The following is a 23,535-nucleotide window of genomic DNA, read 5'->3' as shown; positions in this document are numbered from 1 at the left end:
CTTTTCCAATGGGACTGCCACAATGACCGAACGGTTTCCACATGGAGCCACAACACCTTTAGCACTGCACTGACTGACTTCAGATCCAGGATAGGTCTCCAGTCATCTGAGTCTTTCTTGGGCACTATGAAGCATACTGAGTATCTGCCCAAGCCCAATTCTGCAGGAGGAATGGGCTCTATGGCTTGAATGTCTATGTAAGAGTCTTTGTACTGTTGCTCGAACTCTAGCCATCTTCTCCAGCCGTCTGGCAAGTTCACAAAGTAATCCGCCAGGGAATATCTGAATCTGAGTTTGTATCCTACTCGTATTATCTTCAGCACCCAGCAGTCCGAGCTGATCTGCACCCATGCCTCCCAGTAGGCGTTAACCTCCCTCCTATCTGTGGAGGCACAGCTACTGACCTGGTGTCATTGTGACTTTTTGGAGGCTGCAGGGGCAAGTGGGCCAGAGGACTGAATATGCCTTGATAAGATGGATTTTAATTTATAAAATATGATACTTACCATTTGGAAGTTCATCACTTTTTATAGTAGCTGGTGGAGATAATCCAACTGAATTGTTTGCTACAACATTAATTATATATACTTTGTCATCATTATCAAGCGGTATCTGTGTCCTATTGTCAGGTGAAGGAACATTCTTGAATTGAATGTTCTCATCTGATACTTTCCAAGATACTACATGGGAATGCACCAGTCCATTAGCTTCATACTTGGACAAGGGCTATAAAAGAAAAAAAAAAGATATATTTTTTTATATATAGTACAATGAAAAACTTTTAAGAATTGGTAAAGAACTATTTGTTATTTAGCTTGGCTTTCAGTTGGGAATTTTTAATGCAATAAACTCACTAATGAATTTTATGCTAGTACATGACTCAACCTACATTTCTGACACACAAGCAAAGAAAATGATGGTAGGTAAGCTGTAAAAACCCCATCTGGTTTGCCTATTTGTGGTGTAATACTCAAGCTTTACCCTCACAAACATGTATACTAAGGGTTAATATGCAATGCAAAGTGACCAATAGTTATTAAGCCATATCCAGGCATCAGTATTGAATATCTGGGCCACAGGGGCCACCCAGAAGCTAAACATGTACCGGCTGATATTCCGACCAGTGTGTGGTTAAGCTTGGCAGATGAAGTTAGGACAGCCTTTTTGCCACTAACCAGTTAAGTAAAATTCCACCCAAGCTCTGCCCAACACTAATCAGACAGTGATGCAGAAATCAAGAGTCAATATTCAACAACATTGCCTGGTTAAGTGCTACTGAATATTGTCACCAGAGTGCTGTATGCCACTTTGTTATTCAATGTAGGAAAGATGCTTTGAATATCAGGACTTCAGAATCTTCTGTTCTTATCTCATGGCATTCATTTTCAAAGCAGACAGGCATCTCACAATGCCCAGAACAACATCCATTTGTCAAAAATGTCCAAACCTTGATTTTCAAAAGGCACAATTTGGACATTCTATGCTGCAAGTGCATCCAAACAGCAAGGGGGGCATGTTGTGAGTGAGTCTTGGCCAAGACTAGGGAGGGCTCAAATCGAGGCTGTCCAACAGTGATAATCAAACAGGAAGAAACATCCAAGTCAGTTCTGTTTGAATCACATCCAGAGTATAAAAAATTGCCCTGAATGAGTAGCTGATCACTGGAGGGATTAAGGCATGACCCCTCATAAATTCCCCATTGGTTACTGTTCCTCTTCCTCACACCTGAAAATGACACTAGAAAAGGAAACTAAGGCCCCTGACAACATCAGATATTTAGGTAGTCTGTAAACAGGAGCAAGTGGGTCTGAGGGGTAGCCCAGTGATAAGAGCAGTGGACTGTAAACCAGGGACACAGGTTCAAATCCCACTTCAGCTCTTTTTTTTTTTTACTTTGAAACTGTGAGCACTCCTGAAACAGAGACATAACTACTGTTCTTTAATTTTAAAGACATCTGCAAGTCTTTGGGCTGAGGTGGTGCACATTCAGAAACAGTAGGTATTCTAGTCTCTGACAGGCTCACAATGAGATGAGGAGTAGCATAGTGGTAGAGCTGCTGCCAGAGACTGTGGGATCAAATCCCAGGGCTGCTCCCTGTGATCCTGGACAAGTCACTTACTCCATTGCCCCAGGTATCTGAATATATATATAGACCATTTTGAGCAGGGATCTCAAAGTCCCTCCTTGAGGGCCGCAATCCAGTCGGGTTTTCAGGATTTCCCCAATGAATATGCATGAGATCTATGTGCATGCACTGCTTTCAATGCATATTCATTGGGGAAATCCTGAAAACCCGACTGGATTGCGGCCCTCAAGGAGGGACTTTGAGATCCCTGATTTTGAGCATGGTTGTATAACTACAAAAAGGTAGTTTACAAATCCCAATCCCTTTCCCTAAAACAACAGCATCGGAGTGAAATATGAATCTGGGTGTCCCAGATTAAAGTCCACTGTACTGACCAGTAGGCTGCCTTTCTGCTCTGCAAGGTCATCCATGTAGCCATTTTTGTACAAATGCTGACAGCCAGATGTCTTTGTCTGTAGTTTTTTGGCATTCATAATTTGGACATATTATTTTGGAAAATGATTTTCTGGATTTTCTATTGTATTTTTTGAACAATAAACCCCAACCTTTTTTCTGTTCAAAAATAGCTGCGAGATGGATAGTTTTTTTTTTTACATTATTGGTGGGATGTCCCGATTCTCACTTGGACATTCTTTCAATAAGAACATGAGAATAGCCATACTGGGGTCAGACTAATTGTCTATGTAGCCTTGTATCCTGTTTCCAATAGTAGCCAATCCAGGTCACAAGTAGCTGACAGAAACCCATGGCGAGTTTTAGCACAGGAATAACCTATAGTAAATTAATCTTGCCTAGATGAACAAAATTAATCACACAGCTCACAACTGACAAAAATAGACTGAATGAGTTTTGGAAAAGTGCTCTTCAATTTGGGATTCTTCGGTATGTTACCATTAACTTCTTTGAAGAGAAACAAGATCATATAGTAGCCTAATTAATAAATACCTTCCAGAAGATTATCAGTTTTCGTTCTTCCGAATTCCTCACATTTTCTCGCCATATGCTGAGCTTTCCTGAAGGAGCTGAATTGTTAAACAGATATTTAAAAGATGGCCATGAATCAGTGAAATGGTGCACTAAAACATTTTAGTCAAGTCTACATTTTTTAAATGGTTACTGATGGAATATAAAACATGAAATCTGTGGTTAAATTTAGGTATTGTTGATTATAGATGGGGGGGTTGTTTGTCTCTGTTGCTTTTATTATGAATGAATGAATGTTTGTGAGTTTTATGACCTATAAAATCAAATGCAATGAAATTACTGCAATTTCTGTTTACCTCTTATGGAATTCACTGTTAATGATATAACATATAAATTGGAAAGAGAAATCAAAATCTTTGGAATAATATTTGATAACACACTTTCTTTTGAGTCCCAAGTGAAAACAGTGTCTGCCAAGGTATACAGAGTTCTTTGGAAACTTAGAAGGTAAGAACCAACTTTGGGTCTGATATTTATCAAATTGTTGTGCAGTCACTTTCTTTGGCACATTTAGATTATTGTAATTCAATTTATGCGGGGTGCAAAAAGGATCTCAAAGAGATTGCAAAAATTTCAAAATATGGCAGCCAGATTGATATATCAGATACCTAAATTTGTTAGGATATCACTTTTTTAGTCAAATTGCACTGGTTGCCTATTGAAGCTAGAATGAGTTAAAAAACCTGTGTAATGGTATTTTTGATTCTTCATGGTCAATATATATGATGGACTAAATCCTCTTTGAAACACTTTCTAATCCTTCATTATACAGGTACATTGATTGTAAAATATAAGCACATCCTTTTAACTATTTTCACTTATCAGGCCACTAAGATATAGAACTCATTATCTCAAGTTTTGAAAAGTATATCTAATTATGGACAATTTTGTAAATCTTTAAAAATGCTTTTATATTAAAAATATGTCTTATCAGATATATGTGTAATGACAATAATATGGCTGTTAAGGCTGGATTGTACACATCATTAGTGTTATGTACTGAGACTTCTTAGTTTTTGTCTCTGTGAACTGCCTAAACCTGGTCTGGTAAAAGAACAGGGAATGGGGCCTTGTATACCGCCTTTTTGTGGTTACATATTCAAAGCGGTTTACTTATATACAGGTACTTATTGTGTATCTGGGGCAATGGAGGATTAAGTGACTTGCCCAGGGTCATAAGGAGCAGCACTGAGAGTTAATCCCACAATCTGAAACTATATAATGAACAATCACTCTTTCTTAAAAATAAAATTAATGATGCAAAAAAATCTTTCTACTCAAATAAAATTAAAGCAGCTAAAAACTCTTCAATATTATACGCAATCGTGAAATCTTTCTCTCCCGATTCGCAAAGGAATAACAAAAAAACAACCCTCTCAGCACAAGATCTAGCCGATGCTTTTTGCAATAAAATTTCGAAAATACAGGAGCAATTTGACACTAACCCAGCCACCGATCCTTCGGAAACATCAAGCAAACTTATACTCCCCTGCGCCAAATGTTCAAACTTTAGTATACCTACATTGACAGATATTAAACAAATCATCCAAAAAATAAACTTAAAAAGTTCTTCTTCAGAGATCATCCCTCCAGTTATTCTAAATAATTTTTTCCCTTGCTTTGGAAGGGAATTAAAAAAAGCCTTCTTACTGGGACTATACCCAACGCATGGAAATCGGCCGTAATTCTTCCTATAATAAAGGATCGTAAAATTAGTCCCGACGACCCTACCAATTATCGCCCTATTGCCAATATTCCTTTTTTAGCAAAAATCACAGAAAGGGTGGTATTCAACCAGCTCTCTGACTTTGTTGAATCTACAAACATTTTGCATCCCAATCAAACTGGTTTTAGAAAAAACCACAATACCGAATATTCATTAATAGGTTTGACTACTAAAATCATCTATAATCTTGATCATCACAATTCGGTTATTCTTTTCTCCCTAGACCTCTCAGCTGCTTTTGACACTATTGACCACTCATTACTATTAAACAGATTACAAAACATAGGCGTCCGTGACACATCATTGCAGTGGTTTACTTCTTTTTTATCCGACCGATCCTCAATGGTAAATTTCAATAATGAAAGTTCTAAGGCACTCTTATATAATTATGGAATCCCTCAGGGCTCCATCCTATCTCCACTTCTATTCAATATTTTTCTTTCACCCCTACTCATTTTAAGCCAATCTACAGGTTTCACTACTTACGCTTATGCTGATGATATTCAGCTGATTCACCCATTCAATTCCGAAAACTCTAATGAAATACTCCTAATTAATCAAAAACTAGACAAAATAAAAAACTGGCTCTCACAAAATAAATTAGCATTAAATATTACTAAAACCAAAGCCTTATTCTTTCCAATGAAGCAAGGACTAAAACTATCAGCGCCTTTCCTAATAGACAATTTACCAATCAAGATAGTATCTTCACTAAAACTACTAGGAGTCATCATTGATGACAAATTCACGTACCACGAACACATCAGCAACGTGGTAAAATGTTGTTTTTTTCGTTTACGTTTAATTCGCTCAATGTCTAAATTTCTGGAACCAAAATCATTGAATATTTTAATCCACTCTTTGGTCATATCCAAATTAGACTATTGTAATTCACTCCTATTAAACATTACTAAAAAAAAAAAACGTTTACAAATAATACAAAACACTGCAGTTAAAATCATCCACAACGGTAAAAAATACGATCATGTAACACCTTTTTTAATAGACTCACACTGGCTCCCTATAAATCAACGAATAACCTATAAAATATCACTTCTAACATTTAAAACTCTATCTAACAACGAACCCCAATTCATAGACCAACTGTTAATCCCACATAACTCGACCCGATCCCTAAGATCTACTACACAAGGGTTGCTTACTGTACCGTCCCTGAAGATCATCGGAACCAGACGTCACGATATATTCTCAGTCGCGGCCCCTCTTACCTGGAATGCCCTCCCTTTATATATCAGAGAAATCAAAGACTTGAATTTATTTAAAATCAATCTAAAAACTTTTCTTTTTAAAGCCTCTTTTAATATTTAAAACTTTTTCATTTTTTACAATTTTTACTTTTTAATTTTTAACAATCTTTTAACATAACTTTTTAACCCCCAATCCTAATGTTCTTTCCTCTACTATACTTTCACTTTCTTCTCTTCTGAGAAACTGTAATATCTATCTTTTCCGAAAACTGAAATACAATTAAATCTTTAACATACGTGCTGCTAAAGTTTGGTGTTCCTTTTCATGGCTCCACTCACTCCACTTCCAGAAATTCTCCAGAACAGAGCAACGAACAGAGAATGCATAGCCAGTAAATGGATGCAATTTATTCACTGAAGCCCTGTAATAGGCATCATCTGCCCCATCTTTAGATTCATTCCTCTGTTGAAAAATAAATTAAAAGTGATTAATTCTATAAGGCAAATCACAATTCAATGTTAAATTATGTAATTTATGCTATACATGAAGAACAAATATAAAAATGCAATGTGAATTTACAATTGTTTTATGTATGCTAGCATGTTGCTTCTAGTCAATATCTATATTTTAAATCTTGGATGTACATACCATATATACTCAAATATGAACCAGGATTCTTGGAGAGAGCAGGAGCTGGCAGGCACAGGCTCAGAACGGAATATTGGTGTTAACTTTTTTGAGCGCCAGAATGGTAAGGATCAATGCCGGGGGTGGGGGGAGAGGTTGAACAATAGTAGTGGCAGTCATCAGGGGGTGGGATAATGATGGTCATCGGAGGAGTTGAGTAGAGTGCAGGAGAGCAGCAATGGCTATCGGGGGTGGGGGGGGGGCAATGGGAGTGCAGAAGAGCATATTTGGCCACTGGGGGTGGGGGTGGAAGAGCAGTACCAATCATTGGGGAGGTATACTGGAGGAGAGCAGTGCTGGTCATTGCAAAAAGAAAGGACAAAAAAGTTGACCAGTGGGTGGACTCGAATATAAACCAAGGCCCCCCAATTTTGGGCCATTTTTTTGGTCCAAAAATCTCAATTTTATATTCAAGTGCATACAGTAATTACAACTTCAGCAAATCTGAAACCTGTCTTCATTACTCCACAGTCTTTCAGATTTTGGGGTTTACAGGACAGGTTTAGGAACCACACATTAATGTAATGTACATATTTCCCAATAGGCAAAATGGACAACTGCTCAGAGGCAACCATCCAGCCACTGAAGTTTCCTCTAGCATCATTTAAAAAGCTGCTACACAACCCATTGTTGTTTTGTGCTGACTGGCTACTCTATTTCATTAAGAGACTCCCCAGGCCTGCTGAAATATGCAGTTTCAGATTCCCTTCCCCTGCCTTGGAGCCTGCTGATTTTGGAGGAGCAGTTAGGGGAACCCAGAGGTTTACAGACAATACATAAAGATACAACTTTTGAGATTCAATCTACCATGACATTGATTGACAAAGCTATATAACACACCCATGTCCTCCCAAAGTAGGCAGACTTAGTTCAGTGGACAAATGTACACAGTACATTTGCATTATAAAATTGTGTAAATTTTCAGGCACATGCTTGTCAACTGTTTTAATGTGGCTAAATTTTTTTCATTTTGAGAACCAGCTTTCAACTCTATATTATGCTTAAGACAAACATCTTTTATTTTTCTTTTAAGGCAGCTGGAGAATATCCAATTTTTGTTGTTAGGTGGGAGGTTTTTTGGCCTAATAGTTTCATCCTAATCCTTTGGACATTCAACAAATTGAGATGCCTTGAGTCCAGTTATTACAGTGACAATCCTCAGTAAGGATGCCTCCTTCTGGAGCCCTGTAAAGCACAGCCCCTCATTCACCCTTCTAAGTGGTATCATTGTTTAATGACTGAGATGTCCCTTTTCCCTGAGGCTAGGAACACTCCCTCCACAACACCCCTTGCTTCAATTGGCCAGGGAAATGGAATACCTAACCAAGGAACTGAATCCAGGTCTTCTGACACCAAGCCTATTATTAAACTTAAACATCAAAAAGCCTAATTTCTTTTGAAGTGCAACAAATTAGTCAATAATGTCTACCTTCACAATAGGGTAAGCTATGCCATGTGAACATTTTAAAACTTATAGTAAATGTAATGAATTTTTCTATTTTTTTTTTTTTTTTTGGGGGGGGGGGACAATGCAGACAAAGAGCTGGTTTTACTACATGAAAGATCACATTAAAAAGTGTCCTTACTATTTCCATTTCTTTATTTGCCATGGAAATTTTAATTTGACACAGAAGCTTCATATGTGAAAATTTCCCGGATAATTTCCAAGACAGCTGGATGCTCCTTGAAGTACTGTCATCAACCATAATCCGATCAGTTTTTAAATGAACTACAAAGGAAACAAAATATGAGTTTATATTCAATGAGTAGCTTCTTATGATATAACCAGTGAACTTAAATATTCTAATCTTGTCTCTTTCTTTCTTTTTATAAAGATACTGTACTACTAAATAACTAATCTTAAGATATTTCCTTTTTGATTGATTGGCAGACTTCAATTTTTATTTTATTTAGATTTCCATTTCACTCAGCCACTATTAGCACTCATAGTAAAGCACAGACAGATTAGACATCCCAACCAGTTTACAACCAAATATGACCATAATGCATCATACCACTGCATGAAATTATTACTGATATTTTAGTTTAAGTTGCTGTAAAGTTAAAAATAACTATAATGCAAACAATTGCCATGACTTCTTCCAGTGATGTACCAAAGAGAGGGGAGGGGGTCCCGGGATTGGCACCATGGTCTGGGAACTTCCTCTTCCAGAAATGGCAACCTTCACAACTCACTGCTCTGCCAGTGTTGGCCTTCATCTCTGCCAGGTCCTGCCTTCGTCGAAGAAGGCAGGACTCAGCAGAGAGGAAGGCCCAACGCCAGCAGAGTAGCGTGTTGTGAAGGCTGCTGACAGAGAGAGAGGTACCCATCAGGTGGGGGGTAGAGAAATGCTGCACCATGCACCCGATTGGAGGGAAGAAGGAGTAAGGCAGAAAACCATCCAATTGGAGGGGGGAGGGAAAAGGAAGGAAGAAGAGAGAGTGATGCCAGACCAAGGGGAAGGGGGAAAGGAATGGGGACTTGTATGCCACCTTTTTGTGGCTTTGGCACTCAAAAGCTGACATTCACAGCGGTGGGCACTTGAGGATTAAGTGACTTGCCCAGGGTTACAAGGAGCAGCACTGGAATTTGATCTCACAATCTCTGGGTGCAGAGGCAGCAGCTCCACCAGTGAGCCACATCAAGGAAGAAGAGGAGATGCCAGAGTATGGCGTGGGAAGGAGAAGGAGAGATGGAAGGGAAGGAGATGAGAGAGATGCCAAAACATTGGGGTGGGGGTGGGGGGAAGAGAAGAGAAACATAGAAACATGATGATAGAAAAAAGCTAAATAGACCATCCAGTCTGCCAATCTGCAGTAATCATTATCTCTTCCTCTCTCTAAGAGATCCCACGCACATGCCTACCCCACACTTTCTTGAATTCAGACAGTCTTTGTTTCCACCACTTCTTGTGGGAGATTGTCCCACACATCTACCACCCTTTCTGTAAAAAAAGTATTTCCTTTGATTACTACTGAGCCTATCACCTCTTAACTTCATCCTATGCCCTCTTATTTCAGAGCTTCCTTTCAAATGAAAGAGACTCGACTCGTGCACATTTATGCCACATAGGTATTTAAACATCTCTATCATATCTCTCCTCTCCTGCCTTTCCTCCAAAGTTTAGAGATTGAGATCTTTAAATCTGTCCCATAAGCCTTATGACGAACACCAAGCACCATTTTAGTAGCCTTCCTCCATCCTTTTTATATCTTTTTGAAGGTGCGGTCTTCAGGATCGCACACAATATTCTAAATGAGGTCTCACCAGTCTTATACAAGGGCATCAATACCTCCTTTTTCCTGCAGGCCATACCTCTCCCTATGCACCCTAGCATCCTTCTAGCTTTCACCATCACCTTTTCACCCTTTTTGGGCAGCTTAAGATCATCAATTACAATCACACCCAAGTCCCGCTCATGTGTCGTGCACATAAGTTCTTCACCCCCTAAACTGCACCGTTCTCTCAAGTTTTTACAGCCCAAATGCATGACCTTGCATTTCTTAGCATTAAATTTTAGCTGCCAAATTTCAAACTATTCATCAAGCTTCACTAGGTCTTTCTTCATGTTAATCACACCATCTGAGGTGTCTACTCTACTGAAAATTTTAGTATCATCCTCAAAGAGGTAAATCTTATCCGACAGCCCTTCAGCAATATCGTTTATAAAAATGTTTTTAAAAATAGGACCAAGAACAGAACCTTGAGCACACCACTGGTAACATCCCTTTCTTCAGAGTGATCTCCATTGACCACTAGTCATCAGCCTTGATGAGACTCGGTAAGTTCTCCGTAACATCTTGGATTTTGGCACCAGGCAGACAGCATACCTACTGGGACATCATGTCTAGTCTGCAGACGCTTCTGTACCCTTCAGAAGGGAATCGCCAACCACCACTACATTATGCCTCCTAGTGGTCATGGATCCAGTAATTTTTGGAATTTCAAGCTTTAGTCCTTCCTCTTCCTGGGATGCTCTCATTTCCTCCACTTCCAGGGATGCATACCGGTTCTTCAGCTCAAGGTCAGGTGGAGTCACATTACCAATCTTGCAGCATTCTGTAATCTGAGTCCAGGTGCCTTCCCTCAGGCACAGCCTCTTCTTTCCCACTGCTGGAAATCTTTGTGCCTCATGAACCATTTCATCGATGTACCTCTCATTCTCACTTATGCATCTCAGTCTTGCCACCTCCTCTCTCAGTTCCTTTACTTTCTTAATGAGGGATCCAGGCTGAAGACAGCTTGCACATGGAACCACTTCCTCTACTTAGTAACATTTTCTATCTGCACAGAGACAAAAGCTGTAACCTGAGCAGCAGCTTTGGTGATACGATGTTTCCCAGCCACGGCGCAGCATAGCTTCCATGAGACGAGCATTCTACCGTCTGCCTGCACTGGAAGTCTTCATTCAGCAGTGACTTCCTGTTCCCACCTAGGCGGGCTGCCACTGAATGAAGAGTTCTGACCGGGGCAGGCCGACAACAGAATGCTCATCTCTTGGATGCTGCATTGTGCTGCCAGAACATTTAAAATAACAGTGACCGGGGAGGGGGGGAAGTCTGGAACTGAAGAGGTCATGCCACAGGGTTCCACTGGGGGGGGGGAAGGAAGAAGGAAAGAAAGAAGAACATAGTTTGTGGTCCCATATTTGCTAGGGGTTATCTGTGTTCTGCCTGTGTTACCAAGGCCAGATGTTCTGGTAAGAATGAATGTTAAGAAGCATACAGTGTGCTTTGTGTAGTTTAATTTTGTGGTTAACCATTATGTGTTGTTAATAAGATTATATTGTGTGTATATATGAAAAATGAATGGAAAAAAAATGGTATTGCAATTAATACTATCCTTATTATAGGGTGGGGTCTGACCGCTTTTGGGGCCACCCAAACAAAAAAGCATTCTGCTGCCTCTGCCTGGAAAGATCCCAAAGAATAAAACAGATTTATGCTACTTATCCTAGGAATATGCAGTGGTTTTTCCCAAGTCCATCTTAATAATGGACTTTTCTTTTAAGAAATTATCCAAACCTTTTTTAAACTCTGCTAAACTAAGTGCTTTCACCACATTCTTTGGCAAAACATTCTCGAGGCGTGGCACTGGCACTGAATATCTGGACCTAATACTGAGCACCATAAGCTGAATATAGGCCTATACATCCCTCCTGCCTCCAGAAATGACAACATGAACTGCCATAAATGCTAGGGTCTCGAGAGATATAAATTTCATGACTAATAAACATCTCTATATTCTTATTGCAATTACAGAATTCATCTTGGATGAATTTCTTCAAAAATTCCATGCTTCTTGTTGACATGGTTCAATCAATGATCTGAAACAATGTCAAAACATAGCATTACAATTCTATAATAATGCTCAGAATTTAGGAAGTTAGTTGGGCTGAGAACTTTTCAGCACCTTCTCATAAAGTGGTAAACTGGTTGTCTGACAGATGGAAGAGGGTAGTGGTTAATGGAATTTTCTCAGAGGATAGTGGTGTGCCTCAAGGATCAGTACTGAGGCCAATTCTATTCAACATATTTCTGAATGACATTGCTGAAGGGTTAAAAGGAAAAGTTTGCCTTTTTGCAGATGACACCAAGATTTGTAACAGGGTAGACTTCCTGGAGGAAGTGGATAATATGAGAAGGGATCTACAAAAATTAAAAGAATGGTTGATTGTTTGGCAGTTAAAATTCAATGTGAAGTGGTGCATAGTAGTGCTGCCCGATTCAGGAAAAAAAATTTCCATTCGATTCAGCCTACTGAATTGGTTTTTTGATTCGATTTCATTTGATTTTCCTGCCCAATTGGGTGTTTTTTTCAAACATCCTGGTGGGTTTATTTTATAGCCTCTTCACCCCCTTTGCCTTCTCCTAACCACACTGGCGCTGTGGTGTAAACAAAATAAACAAACAAAAAAGACTTTTCCTCTCTTTCTTAAATCCTAGCCCACGTTTGCGGTCTAACACCAGCTCTGGCAGGATACATGTTTCAAATCTGATATATTGTAATCACAAAACAGAAAATAAAATTAGTTTTTCTACCTTTTGTTGTCTGGTCATTATTCAAATCTTGTTGGTCCCAGGCTCTGGTTGTCTTCTGATAACTTGCTTGCCAGGGTCTCCTTTCTTCTTTCTCTGTTCTAACCATCCATCTGCCATTTCTGCCCTCCCCTTCTGTTTTCCTTCCCTTCTCTGGAGGTCTGGCATCTTTCTTTTTTTCATCTCCATCCACAGATCCACCGTTTCATCCAGCATCTCTCCCTCCTTCCCCACCACCCCAGGGTCCACCATCTATCCCTTTCTTTTCCCAACTACCCTCCTATCCAGTATCTCTATCCCCCTCCACACCATCCCTTGTGTACAACTTCTCTCCCTTTCTGTTCCTTCCCTCCCTAAATCCCATTGTTCATCATCTCTCTCCCTCTCCTCTACTTTTAGACCCATTATTTCTCCCCCCCCTCAAAGTCCGGCATATAGTTTCAAGTTTCAAGTTTATTAAAGTATTTTTTGACCGCTTATTCTAGTTTCTAAGCAGTTAACAAAATAAAATTATATAAAAACAAATTGTAAAATTACATTAAAACATATAAAGACAGGGAAAAAGGGTAACACACAAAGACATATAGCCACACAATGGGAAGGTAGGGAAGAACTACAATTGATATAGAAAAGGCGAGACATAAAAGGATAAAACAGTCGGTTGGGTAAAAATAACAGAAGTTTAAAATTTAAATTGTAAATTTAGCCCTTAAAAGGGCATTTTTAACTAAAAGCTTCTTGGAATAAAAATGTTTTTAATTTTGTTTAAATTGTTTTATATCGGATTCGTAACGTAGATGAGTAGGCAATGAGTTCCACAAAGAAGGGGCAGTAACAGAAAAGTTATTGGAACGCAGTGTATTGATTGACTTTAATGAAGGTATAACTAAAAGATCTCTTTGAACCCCCCTTCCCTCCCTCCGTGTACTTCTACACCAGGGCCCCCTCCCCTGAAGGTCTGTCCACCCCTGAATGCCTGCAGCCCTGCACCTCCCCCCTGAAGGCCTGTCCCCACATCCCTGAAGGCCTGTCCCCCCCTTAAAGGCCTGTTCCCCCCCTTGAAGGCCTGCAGCCCCCCAAGGCCTGTCCCATCCCCTGAAGGACTGCCCCCTGAAGGCCGGCCTGTCCCCCATGAAGGCCTATGCCACCATCCCTGGCCTGTCCCCCCCTTAAAGGCCTGTTCCCCCCTTAAAGGCCTGCACCCCCCCCAAGGCCTGTCCCACCCCCTGAAGGACTGCCCACCGAAGGACTGCCCCCCCCCCCCGAAGGCCTGTCTGTCCCCCCTGAAGGCCTATGACACCATCCCTGGCCTATCCCCCCTTTGAAGGCCTGTCCCCCCCTTTAAAGACCTGTTCTCCGTTAAAGGCCTGCACCCCCCAAGTCCTGTCCCACCCCCTGAAGGACTACCCCTCCCGTCCCTCCTCTGACATCAGAGGCAGGATCGCGGCGGAGGAAACATCTCAAAGCACTGCAGTGCAAAGACGCTGTAACCGCGATCTTCGGCTGCAGGCTGAAGCTGTAAGGTAAACGGTTCGGGGAGGCCAGGGGGAACACGGAGGCCTTCCCGGGGATGCGCAGTCTTTCGGGGGGGGGGGGGGCAGTCCTTCGGGGAGGCCAGGAGGGAAGCCAGACGCAGCACTTCCCGACTGACCCTCCCTCCTCGCAGCGCTGCCGCTCCTGCTTTAGGCAGTGAAGGGAGAGGGTCCGAATCGGGAAGCCGATTTTTTTTAAAATTTAAATCGATTAGAATCGATTCACTCAAAGTGAATCGGTGAACCGATTTGAATCGTGAATCGGGCAGCACTAGTGCATAGTAATGTGCTTGGGGTGTAGAAATCCTAGGGGGTGAGAGACTGACATGCACAGGATCTCAAGGCAGTGAAACAATGTGATAAAGCGGTGGCTGTTGCCTGAATAATGTTAAGCCGCATAGATAGGCATAATCAGCAGGAAAAAAAAGGTGTTTATGCCCCTATCCATGTCATTGGTAAGGTTCCACGTGGAGTACTGTTTCCAGTTTTGGAGGCTGTAATCTCTACAAGGATATATAAAGACTTGTGGTAGTTAACATAAGAACATGAGAATTGCCACTGGGTCAGACCAGTGGTCCATCATGCCCAGCAGTCCGCTCATGTGGTGGCCTTTAGATCATAGACCAGTGCCCTAACTGAGACTAGCCTTACCTGCGTACGTTCTGGTTCAGCAGGAACTTGTCTAACTTTGTCTTGAATCCCTGGAGGGTGTTTTCCCCTATGACAGCCTCCGGAAGAACGTTCCAGTTTTCTACCACTCTGGGTGAAGAAGAACTTCCTTACGTTTGTATGGAATCTATCCCCTTTTAACTCTCATTCTCTCTACCTTGGAGAGGGTGAACAACCTGTCTTTATCTACTAAGTCTATTCCCTTCATTATCTTGAATGTTTCGATCATTTCCCCTCTCTGTCTCCTCTTTTCAAGGGAGAAGAGGCCCAGTTTCTCTAATCTCTCACTGTACGGCAACTCCTCCATCCCCTTAACCATTTTAGTCGCTCTTCTCTGGACTCTTTCAAGTAGTACTGTGTCCTTCTTCATGAACGGCGACCAGTGCTGGACGCAGTATTCCAGGTGAGGCGTATCATGGCCCAGTACAGCGGCATGATAACATTCTCCGTCTGTTCGTGATCCCCTTCTTAATCATTCCTAGCACTCTGTTTGTCTTTTTCACCGCCGCTGCGCATTTCGCAGACAGTTTCATTGACTTGTCGACCAGTACTCCCAAGTCTCTTTCCTGGGGGGTCTGTCCGTGTACCGCACCGGACATCCTGTATTCGTGTATAAGATTTTTATTACCGACATGCATCACCTTACACTTATTTACGTTAAACCTCATTTGCCATGTCGTGGCCCATTTCTCGAGCGTGTTTATGTCACATTGCAGGTCTTCGCAATCCTCCTGCGTCTTCACTACTCTGAATAACTTCATATCGTCTACAAATTTAATCACCTCACTCGTCGTATCAATTTCTAGGTCGTTTATAAATATGTTGAAGAGCACGGGTCCAAGCACCGAACCCTGTGGCACTCCACTCGTGATGCTTTTCCAGTCCGAGTATTGTCCATTTACTCCCACTCTCTGTTCCCTATCCACCAGAAAGTTTTTAATCCATGTGAGTATTTCACCCTCGATTCCATGGCTCGCAATTTTTCAAAGTAGTCGTTCTTGCGGAACCTTGTCAAACGCCTTCTGAAAATCCAGATATGCAATGCGACAAAAATGGTGCTGGGTTTGTGCCATAAGACATTTAAGAGACTGTTGGATATGAATATGTATACACTGGGAAAAAGGAGAGAGAGAGAGAGATGATATGAAACAGTCCAGCGCCTCCTATACATAAGCGGCTGTTACCATCCAGACACGCCCAACACATGGGAAACATGAACGTTTTTAAACTCCACAACACAAACACCATACTTTATATTCTAACACAATATTACGCATTATTTCTTACCTCTTTGTGTCACATTTACTGACTCTGATGTTTCTGAGCTATTGAGGGGATTTGTAGCTCTTAATGTGAGGTTATACAAATTCTGATTATTTATAATATCAAAGAAGCATTCATATGATTCATTGGTTTCCTCAGGGCCATTGCATGTAGTATACAAACCAGAGATTCTAGAAGACAGCAAGAGAAATAATGATTTATAACCTACTTTACACTATTAAATAAATTTATACATGCTGCTTACAATTCACAAATTTCGCCAAAGACAAGAGATACTTGTCAGTCAATTTATCCATGTGAGCATTCATTCTGCACATCTACCTAGAGAACAGGGCTCTATGCAAGTGGCTGTCATCACCCACTTGCATGGACTTTCAGTCCTCCTTGTCCTCAAAGAAATTACTTTAACATGTCTTATGGTAAATAACCTTTCAGCCAGGCTATAATACCTAAGATTCAGAGTCCCATATAATATTCTATTTATCACAGTACACATTTTAAATTGTATCCAAACCTTAATAGCCAATCAATGCAATTCCACAAAGAGCAGAGTAGGTGGTGGTAGGGGCTCACATGGTAATGTTTTTATTGGTTGCACACTAATGGTAAAATTAGCACATGGCCATTAATTTGGAAAATGTGTCATTTTCCAGCAAAGGCACAAGTGGCCTTAGCGTGCAAGAAAGACCCATCATATAAGTGGCGCGCTTAGGCCACTTTTGCCATGGTTTTAGTAAAGGTTTGTCCGGTTCCATATGCTAGAGAGCCATATTCATTTCTCAGCGCTGCCCTTCAGTGTGACAATGGCACTTCACACCTTTACCAAAGTAATGGTGGTAGCAGCAGCATATCTGCAAACATCAGGAACAGGTCTTCTTGCAATCCAAGTTTATTAAAATTTGAAATACCGCTTGAATATTGTCTAAGCGGTGTACATAATTAAAAGGCTAAAATATAAAATTACTTGGGATATCACATTTAAATAATCAACCAGAATTCATTGGTAGACTTTTAATTCCTTACAGTCCTTCAAAATCGCTTCGTTCAATGTCACAGAACCTTCTTGTTATAACATCATTAAAATCAATCATCACGCTGCGTTCCAATAATTTTGCGGTCACTGCCCCTTCTCTTTGGAATTCACTAACCAATCAGTTGCACAGTGAATCCGTAATAAATCAATTTAAATCAAAATTAAAAACATTCTTGTTCCAGGATGCTTTTGGACAATAACTGCTCTCTTAAGGACAAAATCAAGCTTTATCGCTTTTTACCCTAACCTATTGTCTTTTTCCCTTTCATTGTGCTCTTTCTCTCACGATTATAGTTCTCTCCTCTTTTCCCTACTGTATGAAGTTAGTCCATAGGTCTTATTATGTGTCTTTTGGTATTGTTTAGTATCCCTAACTTTTAAATTTGTTTTTATGTAATTTTTATATTGTACACCACTTAGAAACCTGATTAAGCAGTTTTAAATTTTTTTTAATAAACTTGAAACTTGACAAGGAGAGGCGGGGAAAGAAATACAATATTCGATAGGAAAAAAAGACAATAAAAGGGAAACACAAAAAGGGGAAGGGGTTAGGGTCCTGTCTGGTAGGTGGATGCTTATGGCGATATTAACAATCAAAGGCATCCTTGAACAGAAATGTTTTCAAGTTTGTTTTAAATTTTGAGCGGGAGGAATCTTTACAAAGATGAGTTGACATATTGTTCCATAGCGTTGAGGAAGTAACAGAGAAAATTGATTTTCTGCTTGTATCATAAACTATGTGACAGGTTGAAGGGATCTCTAGTAATTTATGATTGCTGGATCATAAGGGAATATATGGAGTAAGATATCTGCTGATAAATCCTGGGTATTACATCATTTTTGTTTTGAAGTCTTTGCATGTTACAGCACATATGTGTAATAACACTTTTTCTAAAATAGCTCCTTACATATGTATGTTGATTTCTTTGAGTAAACATGCTTTTTTGACAGGTAGAAATAGGGTGAAGGGGATGGAACTTGATACACTGCTTTTTCTGTGTGGTTTACACAATCAGAGCAGTTTTACATATTTTAGACAGGAACTTATTTAGTACTTGGAGCAATGAACATAAGAACATAAGAAGTTGCCTCCGCTGAGGCAGACCAGAGGTCCATCTCGCCCAGCGGTCTGCTCCCGCGGCGGCCCATCAGGCCCACTGCCTGAACAGTGGTCTCTGACTAATTTTATAATTTACCTCTAATCCTGTCCCTATAACCTTACCTCTACTCCTATCTGTACCCCTCAATCCCTTTGTCCTCCAGGTACCTGTCCAGACCTTCTTTAAAGCCCTGTAGCGTGCTTCTGCTTATCAGAAGTCACAAGAAGCTGCAGTGGGAATTAAACTCACAACTTCAGGGTACTGCAGCAGCTGCTCTAACCACTAGGCTTCTCCTTCACTCCATATAACTTTTCTACAATTGTCATCTAAATACCATAAGCCTATAATTATACTATACCAGGAAGGTAATAGCATTTTAAAATATTACCTTTCATACAAAATATACTGTGTGTCACGTTTTCCATACAATCCAGTTGGTCGTCCTGGGTTCCAGCTACAAACAATTTTCCTTAGATCATGTGTTTCACATTCAAAGTTCTGTGGAATATCAGGAGGATCTGCAATAAAAAAATTTTTAAATGTGTAACACCATAACCCATATCTTACAGTGGAAAGATTTTCAAACAAAGTTGCAAAAACCATCAACCACGGCATAAGTGCAAACATTAACAAGCTGGACTTACAAATCAAAAAGTCCATTATGTTTTTCCAAAAGTATAATGAAAATTATTTAAAACATCAGAATTATGCTACACTCATCAAAATTAAATCAGGATGACATAAAAAAAAATATTTGTCATGAGGATCATAATGTAATGGATAAATTTCAGGCTGAACAAAAAATATTTGCACAGCATTTAAATATTCAAGCAAAGAATCATCATTGACAGTTTATCAATAAACACACACATTTCATTCTATGTCAGGGGTGTCAAAGTCCCTCCTCGAGGGCCGCAATCCAGTCGGGTTTTCAGTATTTCCCCAATGAATATGCCTGAGCTCTATTTGCTTGCACTGCTTTCATTGCATGCTAATAGATCTCATGCATATTCATTAGGGAAATCTTGAAAACTGACTGGATTGCGGCCCCCGAGGAGGGACTTTGACACCCCTGTTCTATGTGTATGAAACCAATTCAGCAGTGGGCTTTTCCCCTCAAAGGATTCCATTATATTTGATAGAACATCACAAAATATATATATATATATATATACATATATATATATATATAATATGACAGCAAACTACTCTTATAGCTTGTTTTTCAGAATAACAAGAATCTGGGTTGTTTACTTACTTCATTGAGGTTTTGTGAAAATTTGCCATGTTGAAACTTTTTTAATAAAGGTAATACTCCATAGAAGGGAAAATAAAGAAATGCCCCAAAAGATATTTCATATGTACATCTTGGAAGATACAATAATTGATTCAAGTAATTTATCACATAGACACATAGAAACATGATGGCAGATAAAGGCCAAATGGCCTATTTAGTCTGCCCATTCACAGTAACCATTATCTCTTTCTCTCTCTCTCTGAGAGATCCCATGTGCTTATCCCAGGCCCTTTTGAATTCAGACACAGTCTCTGTTTCCACCACCTCTTCCACGAGACTGTTCCACGCATCTACCACCCTTTCTGTATAAAAAGTATTTCCTCAGATTACGCCGGAGCCTATCACCTCTTAACTTCATCCTATGCCCTCGCATTGCAGAGTTTCTTTTCAAATGAAAGAGACTCGACTCCATGCACATTTATATTATGTAGGTATTTAAACGTCTCTATCATATCTCCCCTCTCCCGCCTTTCCTCCAAAGACTGAGCTTTTTAAGTCTGTCCCCATACGCTTTATCACGAAGACCACACACACCATTTTAGTTGCTTTTCTCTGGATTGACTCGATCCTTTTTATATCTTTTTGAAAGTGCGGCCTCCAGAATTGTACATAATATTCTAAATGAGGTCTCACCAGAGTCTTATACAGAGGCATCAATACCTCCTTTTTCCTACCAGCCATACCTTGTGACAAACCTAGCACCAGCACTAGTCTTACCCTTAATAGGATCCAGCGCAAAAGAGCTGACCAGGTTAACACTGGTGACCAACTTGAGGCTGACCTCCCTTGCCCATACGACCAGAGCAGTGGTGATCTGGATCAGGGACAGGCAGACTGACAGCAGCAGCATTCTGTGCATAAGTCAGCTAGGGCAGCCAAAGATAAACCAGTTGAGCCTAGGAAACCCAGGCAGTACAAACAAGGAAAGCCTGCAGTAGCACCAAAGCCCATCCCCCTCTACAGGCTGAAGGGGATTGACTGGGGGCTGATTAAAAGCAGGTTGAAGAAAACAGCAGGGGGAGGAGAGAGTGACGAGGGTGAGTAACTCCAGCAGCCCAAAGCAATGCAAGAGCCATGGAGCCAGGAAGCAGAGACAGAGGTTCCAGATTGGCCGATGCAGGAGGTGGAAGAAAGCCTCCCCACCTCTGACTTCCAGATCCCTGAAGGGGTGGAAGGAATGGAAGTGCAAGACGCTGGACCTATGCTAGAAAGCCAGGCAGAACTCATGGACACAAACAGAAAGGCAGTGAGTAGCTGGGAAATAGCTGGTGTTTTTTTTCTCTTTCTTTCTGAGCAAGAAATGCCTTAGGAATTTACTGCCTGTCTTTGAGCTAACCATTATTTGTGGTTTAAGAAGTATACTTACCTGAATGCTGATAACTGGCTTTCTTAAAGTAAAGTTTGGGGCTAAAGAACCTGGGAGCTGAATGAATGTTTTTTTTTAGTTTTGAAACCTTACTGTGGCTACCGTTTGCTAGTAGTGTAATCACATTATCTCCCACAGCTGTGCTGCCTTCCAGGAGGTAGCTGCAGTGAAAGTGAGCTCTTTGCAAAGCTGTGCTGTCGTTTACTGTCTAACAGAGGAAATAACCTTTTCTGCTATAAGAACTATCTGAACTTTATATGATTGCTGGAAGGCTATCTTTCATAACCCGGAGACAAATACTGCTAGGGGGAATATTAGTTTTTCTTTTGAATGCCAGTATAAATTCATTACTGAGCCAGAGTACAAGAACTCAAGCAAGACAAGCTGTATTTGGTTTTCTTTTGTACCTTTATTTTGCTTTGAAGATGGAATTTGTGACATGCTGCAGAGATGCACCTTTGTGTTACACTTTTTTGGACCACTAAAGTCAGAATAAAGTCATTATTCTTTCTTGAAGAACTCTGTCTGAGGTGTGGAGACTTGAAGCCAGTATTTACCTTGTTTTCTCCCAGGCCTAGGCAGTTTCCTAGGGCCAAGCAAAAGTCCTGAAGATACCCCTGGTTGTAGGGGACATGCCAGAGCACAAGGTTTGTCACAGTTGAGCTCCGCTCTGAGGAGTGTTTGTGACAACCTCTCCCTATGCAATAATAATCACATTTTAAAGATTATTATTAAGATATTAACCCCCTATTTTACTAACGTGTAGCACGTGTTTTAGCGCCAGCAGTAACTGCTCCGATGCTCATAGAAGGGGGAAAATTAGCATAAAAATTTTATTTATAAGTGACTTCTACACATGAAGTCATAATTTATCTAGTAACATGAGCAAACTTGCATGTGTAATTAAATACTATTCTGTACATACTTACATCCCACAAAAACAACCGATCCACCATAATTTTCCTGCAACTTGCAGTATACATTAGTTCCACTAGCTTCTGACATATTGACATTGTTGACTTGAATAGCCTTGCTGTAATTGCTGAGATGTATAGTTGAATAATTTCTGCTTCCATAATAAATAGATGCTAAATGCACTTCTTCTTCAGATACACAGCAGAACATCAAATTTGAGCCAACTGGTACAACTTTGTCTTCAGGAAAAACAGCAAGTTTTTTAAATGAGGAATGATAGCCTGTTGGAAGAGGAGACAACAGAGAGAAATGAAAGGTCAGAAAAGACTACAGACATTTTGGAAGCAATTCTATAACCTAGGTGCTCACATTTAGGGGCCCTTTTATTAAAGGACATTAAGCCTTTAACATGTGGTTAGTAAAATATGTTAAAGCAGTGTTCTTCAACCTTTTTACACCTATGGACTGGCGGAAATAAAATAATTATTTCGTGGACTGGCAAGCTACTAAGACTGAAATATAAAACCCCATCTTCGCAAGCTCGGTCCCCGCAAACCAACTGATCCCATCTACACAAGCCTCAAATAGTTATGATTTTATACTGAATGTATTTTAATAAAGTATAAAAAGAAACAATATTCTGTACAATTGTCATTTGATAAATACAGAGCAAGGATCAACAAAACCCCTGTCTTCCCTCCCCTTCACATATATCCCCTCTACTATCAAGAAAACTGAATAAGCCTAATTATTACAGAATGCTACACAGAAATATCATGCTAACAGAATACCGCAGAATAGTGTTAGGGGAGTGCAACTAGGGCAAATGCCTCCTGGTCAGAGAGAGCCCTAAGCCAGCTGGAAGCTAGAAGCACTGCCTGGGCTTTGCAGTCCCTAGTTATGTCTAACACCAGCTTTAGCAGGATACATATTTCAAATCTGATATATTCTAATCACAAAATAGAAATAAAATTATTTTTTTCTACCTTTTGTCATCTCTGGTTTCTGCTTTCATCATATTTTCACTCTCTTCCTTCTAGCGTCCACCCTCTGTCTCTTCAATCCAGCATCTGCCCCTTCCATCCACTGTCTGCCCTCTCCCCCTTTCATATGGTATCTGCCTTCTTTCTATGCCCCTCTCCCCTTTCCATCCAGCCTGCACCCTCCCCCTTTCCTTTTTGCATGATTCATTCAAGCTTCACTGCTCTCTTCATTTTTATCTCTCCTACACCTCTCTCCTAATTTCTCTGCTGACCTCCTTCCCAGCATCAATCCCTCTCTACTTTCTCATTCCTCTCTCTCTCCTCTTTCCCTCATCTGATCTCTCCATTCCACCCTGACCCCTTCCCCTCCTCTAATCTCCTTGCCAGCTGTTTCCTTCCTTTTTTCCTCCTCCCTTGTCCAGCAGTACCCCTTCTTCCTTCCCTCCTTCCCCTTATCCAATAGTAACTCTCTTCCCTTCCCTTTCCCTCCTCCCCTGTCCAGGAGTACCCTTTCTTCCTTCCCTTGCCACCAAATTTTTCCTCTCTAGCCTAGCGGCAGCTCTGTGTGCTTTTAACTTCACCACAGCTGCCGCTAGCAGTAGTTTAAATGCGGTTTCATCAGGC

General features: G+C 40.5%; 1 protein-coding gene across 2 annotated transcripts in view; it reads right to left on the bottom strand.

Annotated features, from left to right (window-relative positions):
• LIFR (LIF receptor subunit alpha) overlaps positions 1-23,535 on the bottom strand; it is a 149,954-nt gene that overhangs the window by 27,606 nt on the left and 98,813 nt on the right. For both annotated transcript variants that reach the window (XM_033932603.1, XM_033932594.1), the window contains exons 7-13: positions 21,943-22,209; positions 18,739-18,868; positions 16,221-16,387; positions 8,280-8,422; positions 6,303-6,468; positions 3,033-3,109; positions 507-726 (exon numbers count right to left, since the gene is read on the bottom strand). In XM_033932603.1, the coding sequence (XP_033788494.1) occupies positions 507-726; positions 3,033-3,109; positions 6,303-6,468; positions 8,280-8,422; positions 16,221-16,387; positions 18,739-18,868; positions 21,943-22,209 (1,170 nt within the window). The remainder of the gene's footprint in view (positions 1-506; positions 727-3,032; positions 3,110-6,302; positions 6,469-8,279; positions 8,423-16,220; positions 16,388-18,738; positions 18,869-21,942; positions 22,210-23,535) is intronic.

This window comes from Geotrypetes seraphini, chromosome 1 (assembly GCF_902459505.1).
Source record: "Geotrypetes seraphini chromosome 1, aGeoSer1.1, whole genome shotgun sequence".
Classification (NCBI taxonomy): domain Eukaryota; kingdom Metazoa; phylum Chordata; class Amphibia; order Gymnophiona; family Dermophiidae; genus Geotrypetes; species Geotrypetes seraphini.
This window is presented reverse-complemented; position numbering and strand designations above follow the sequence as displayed.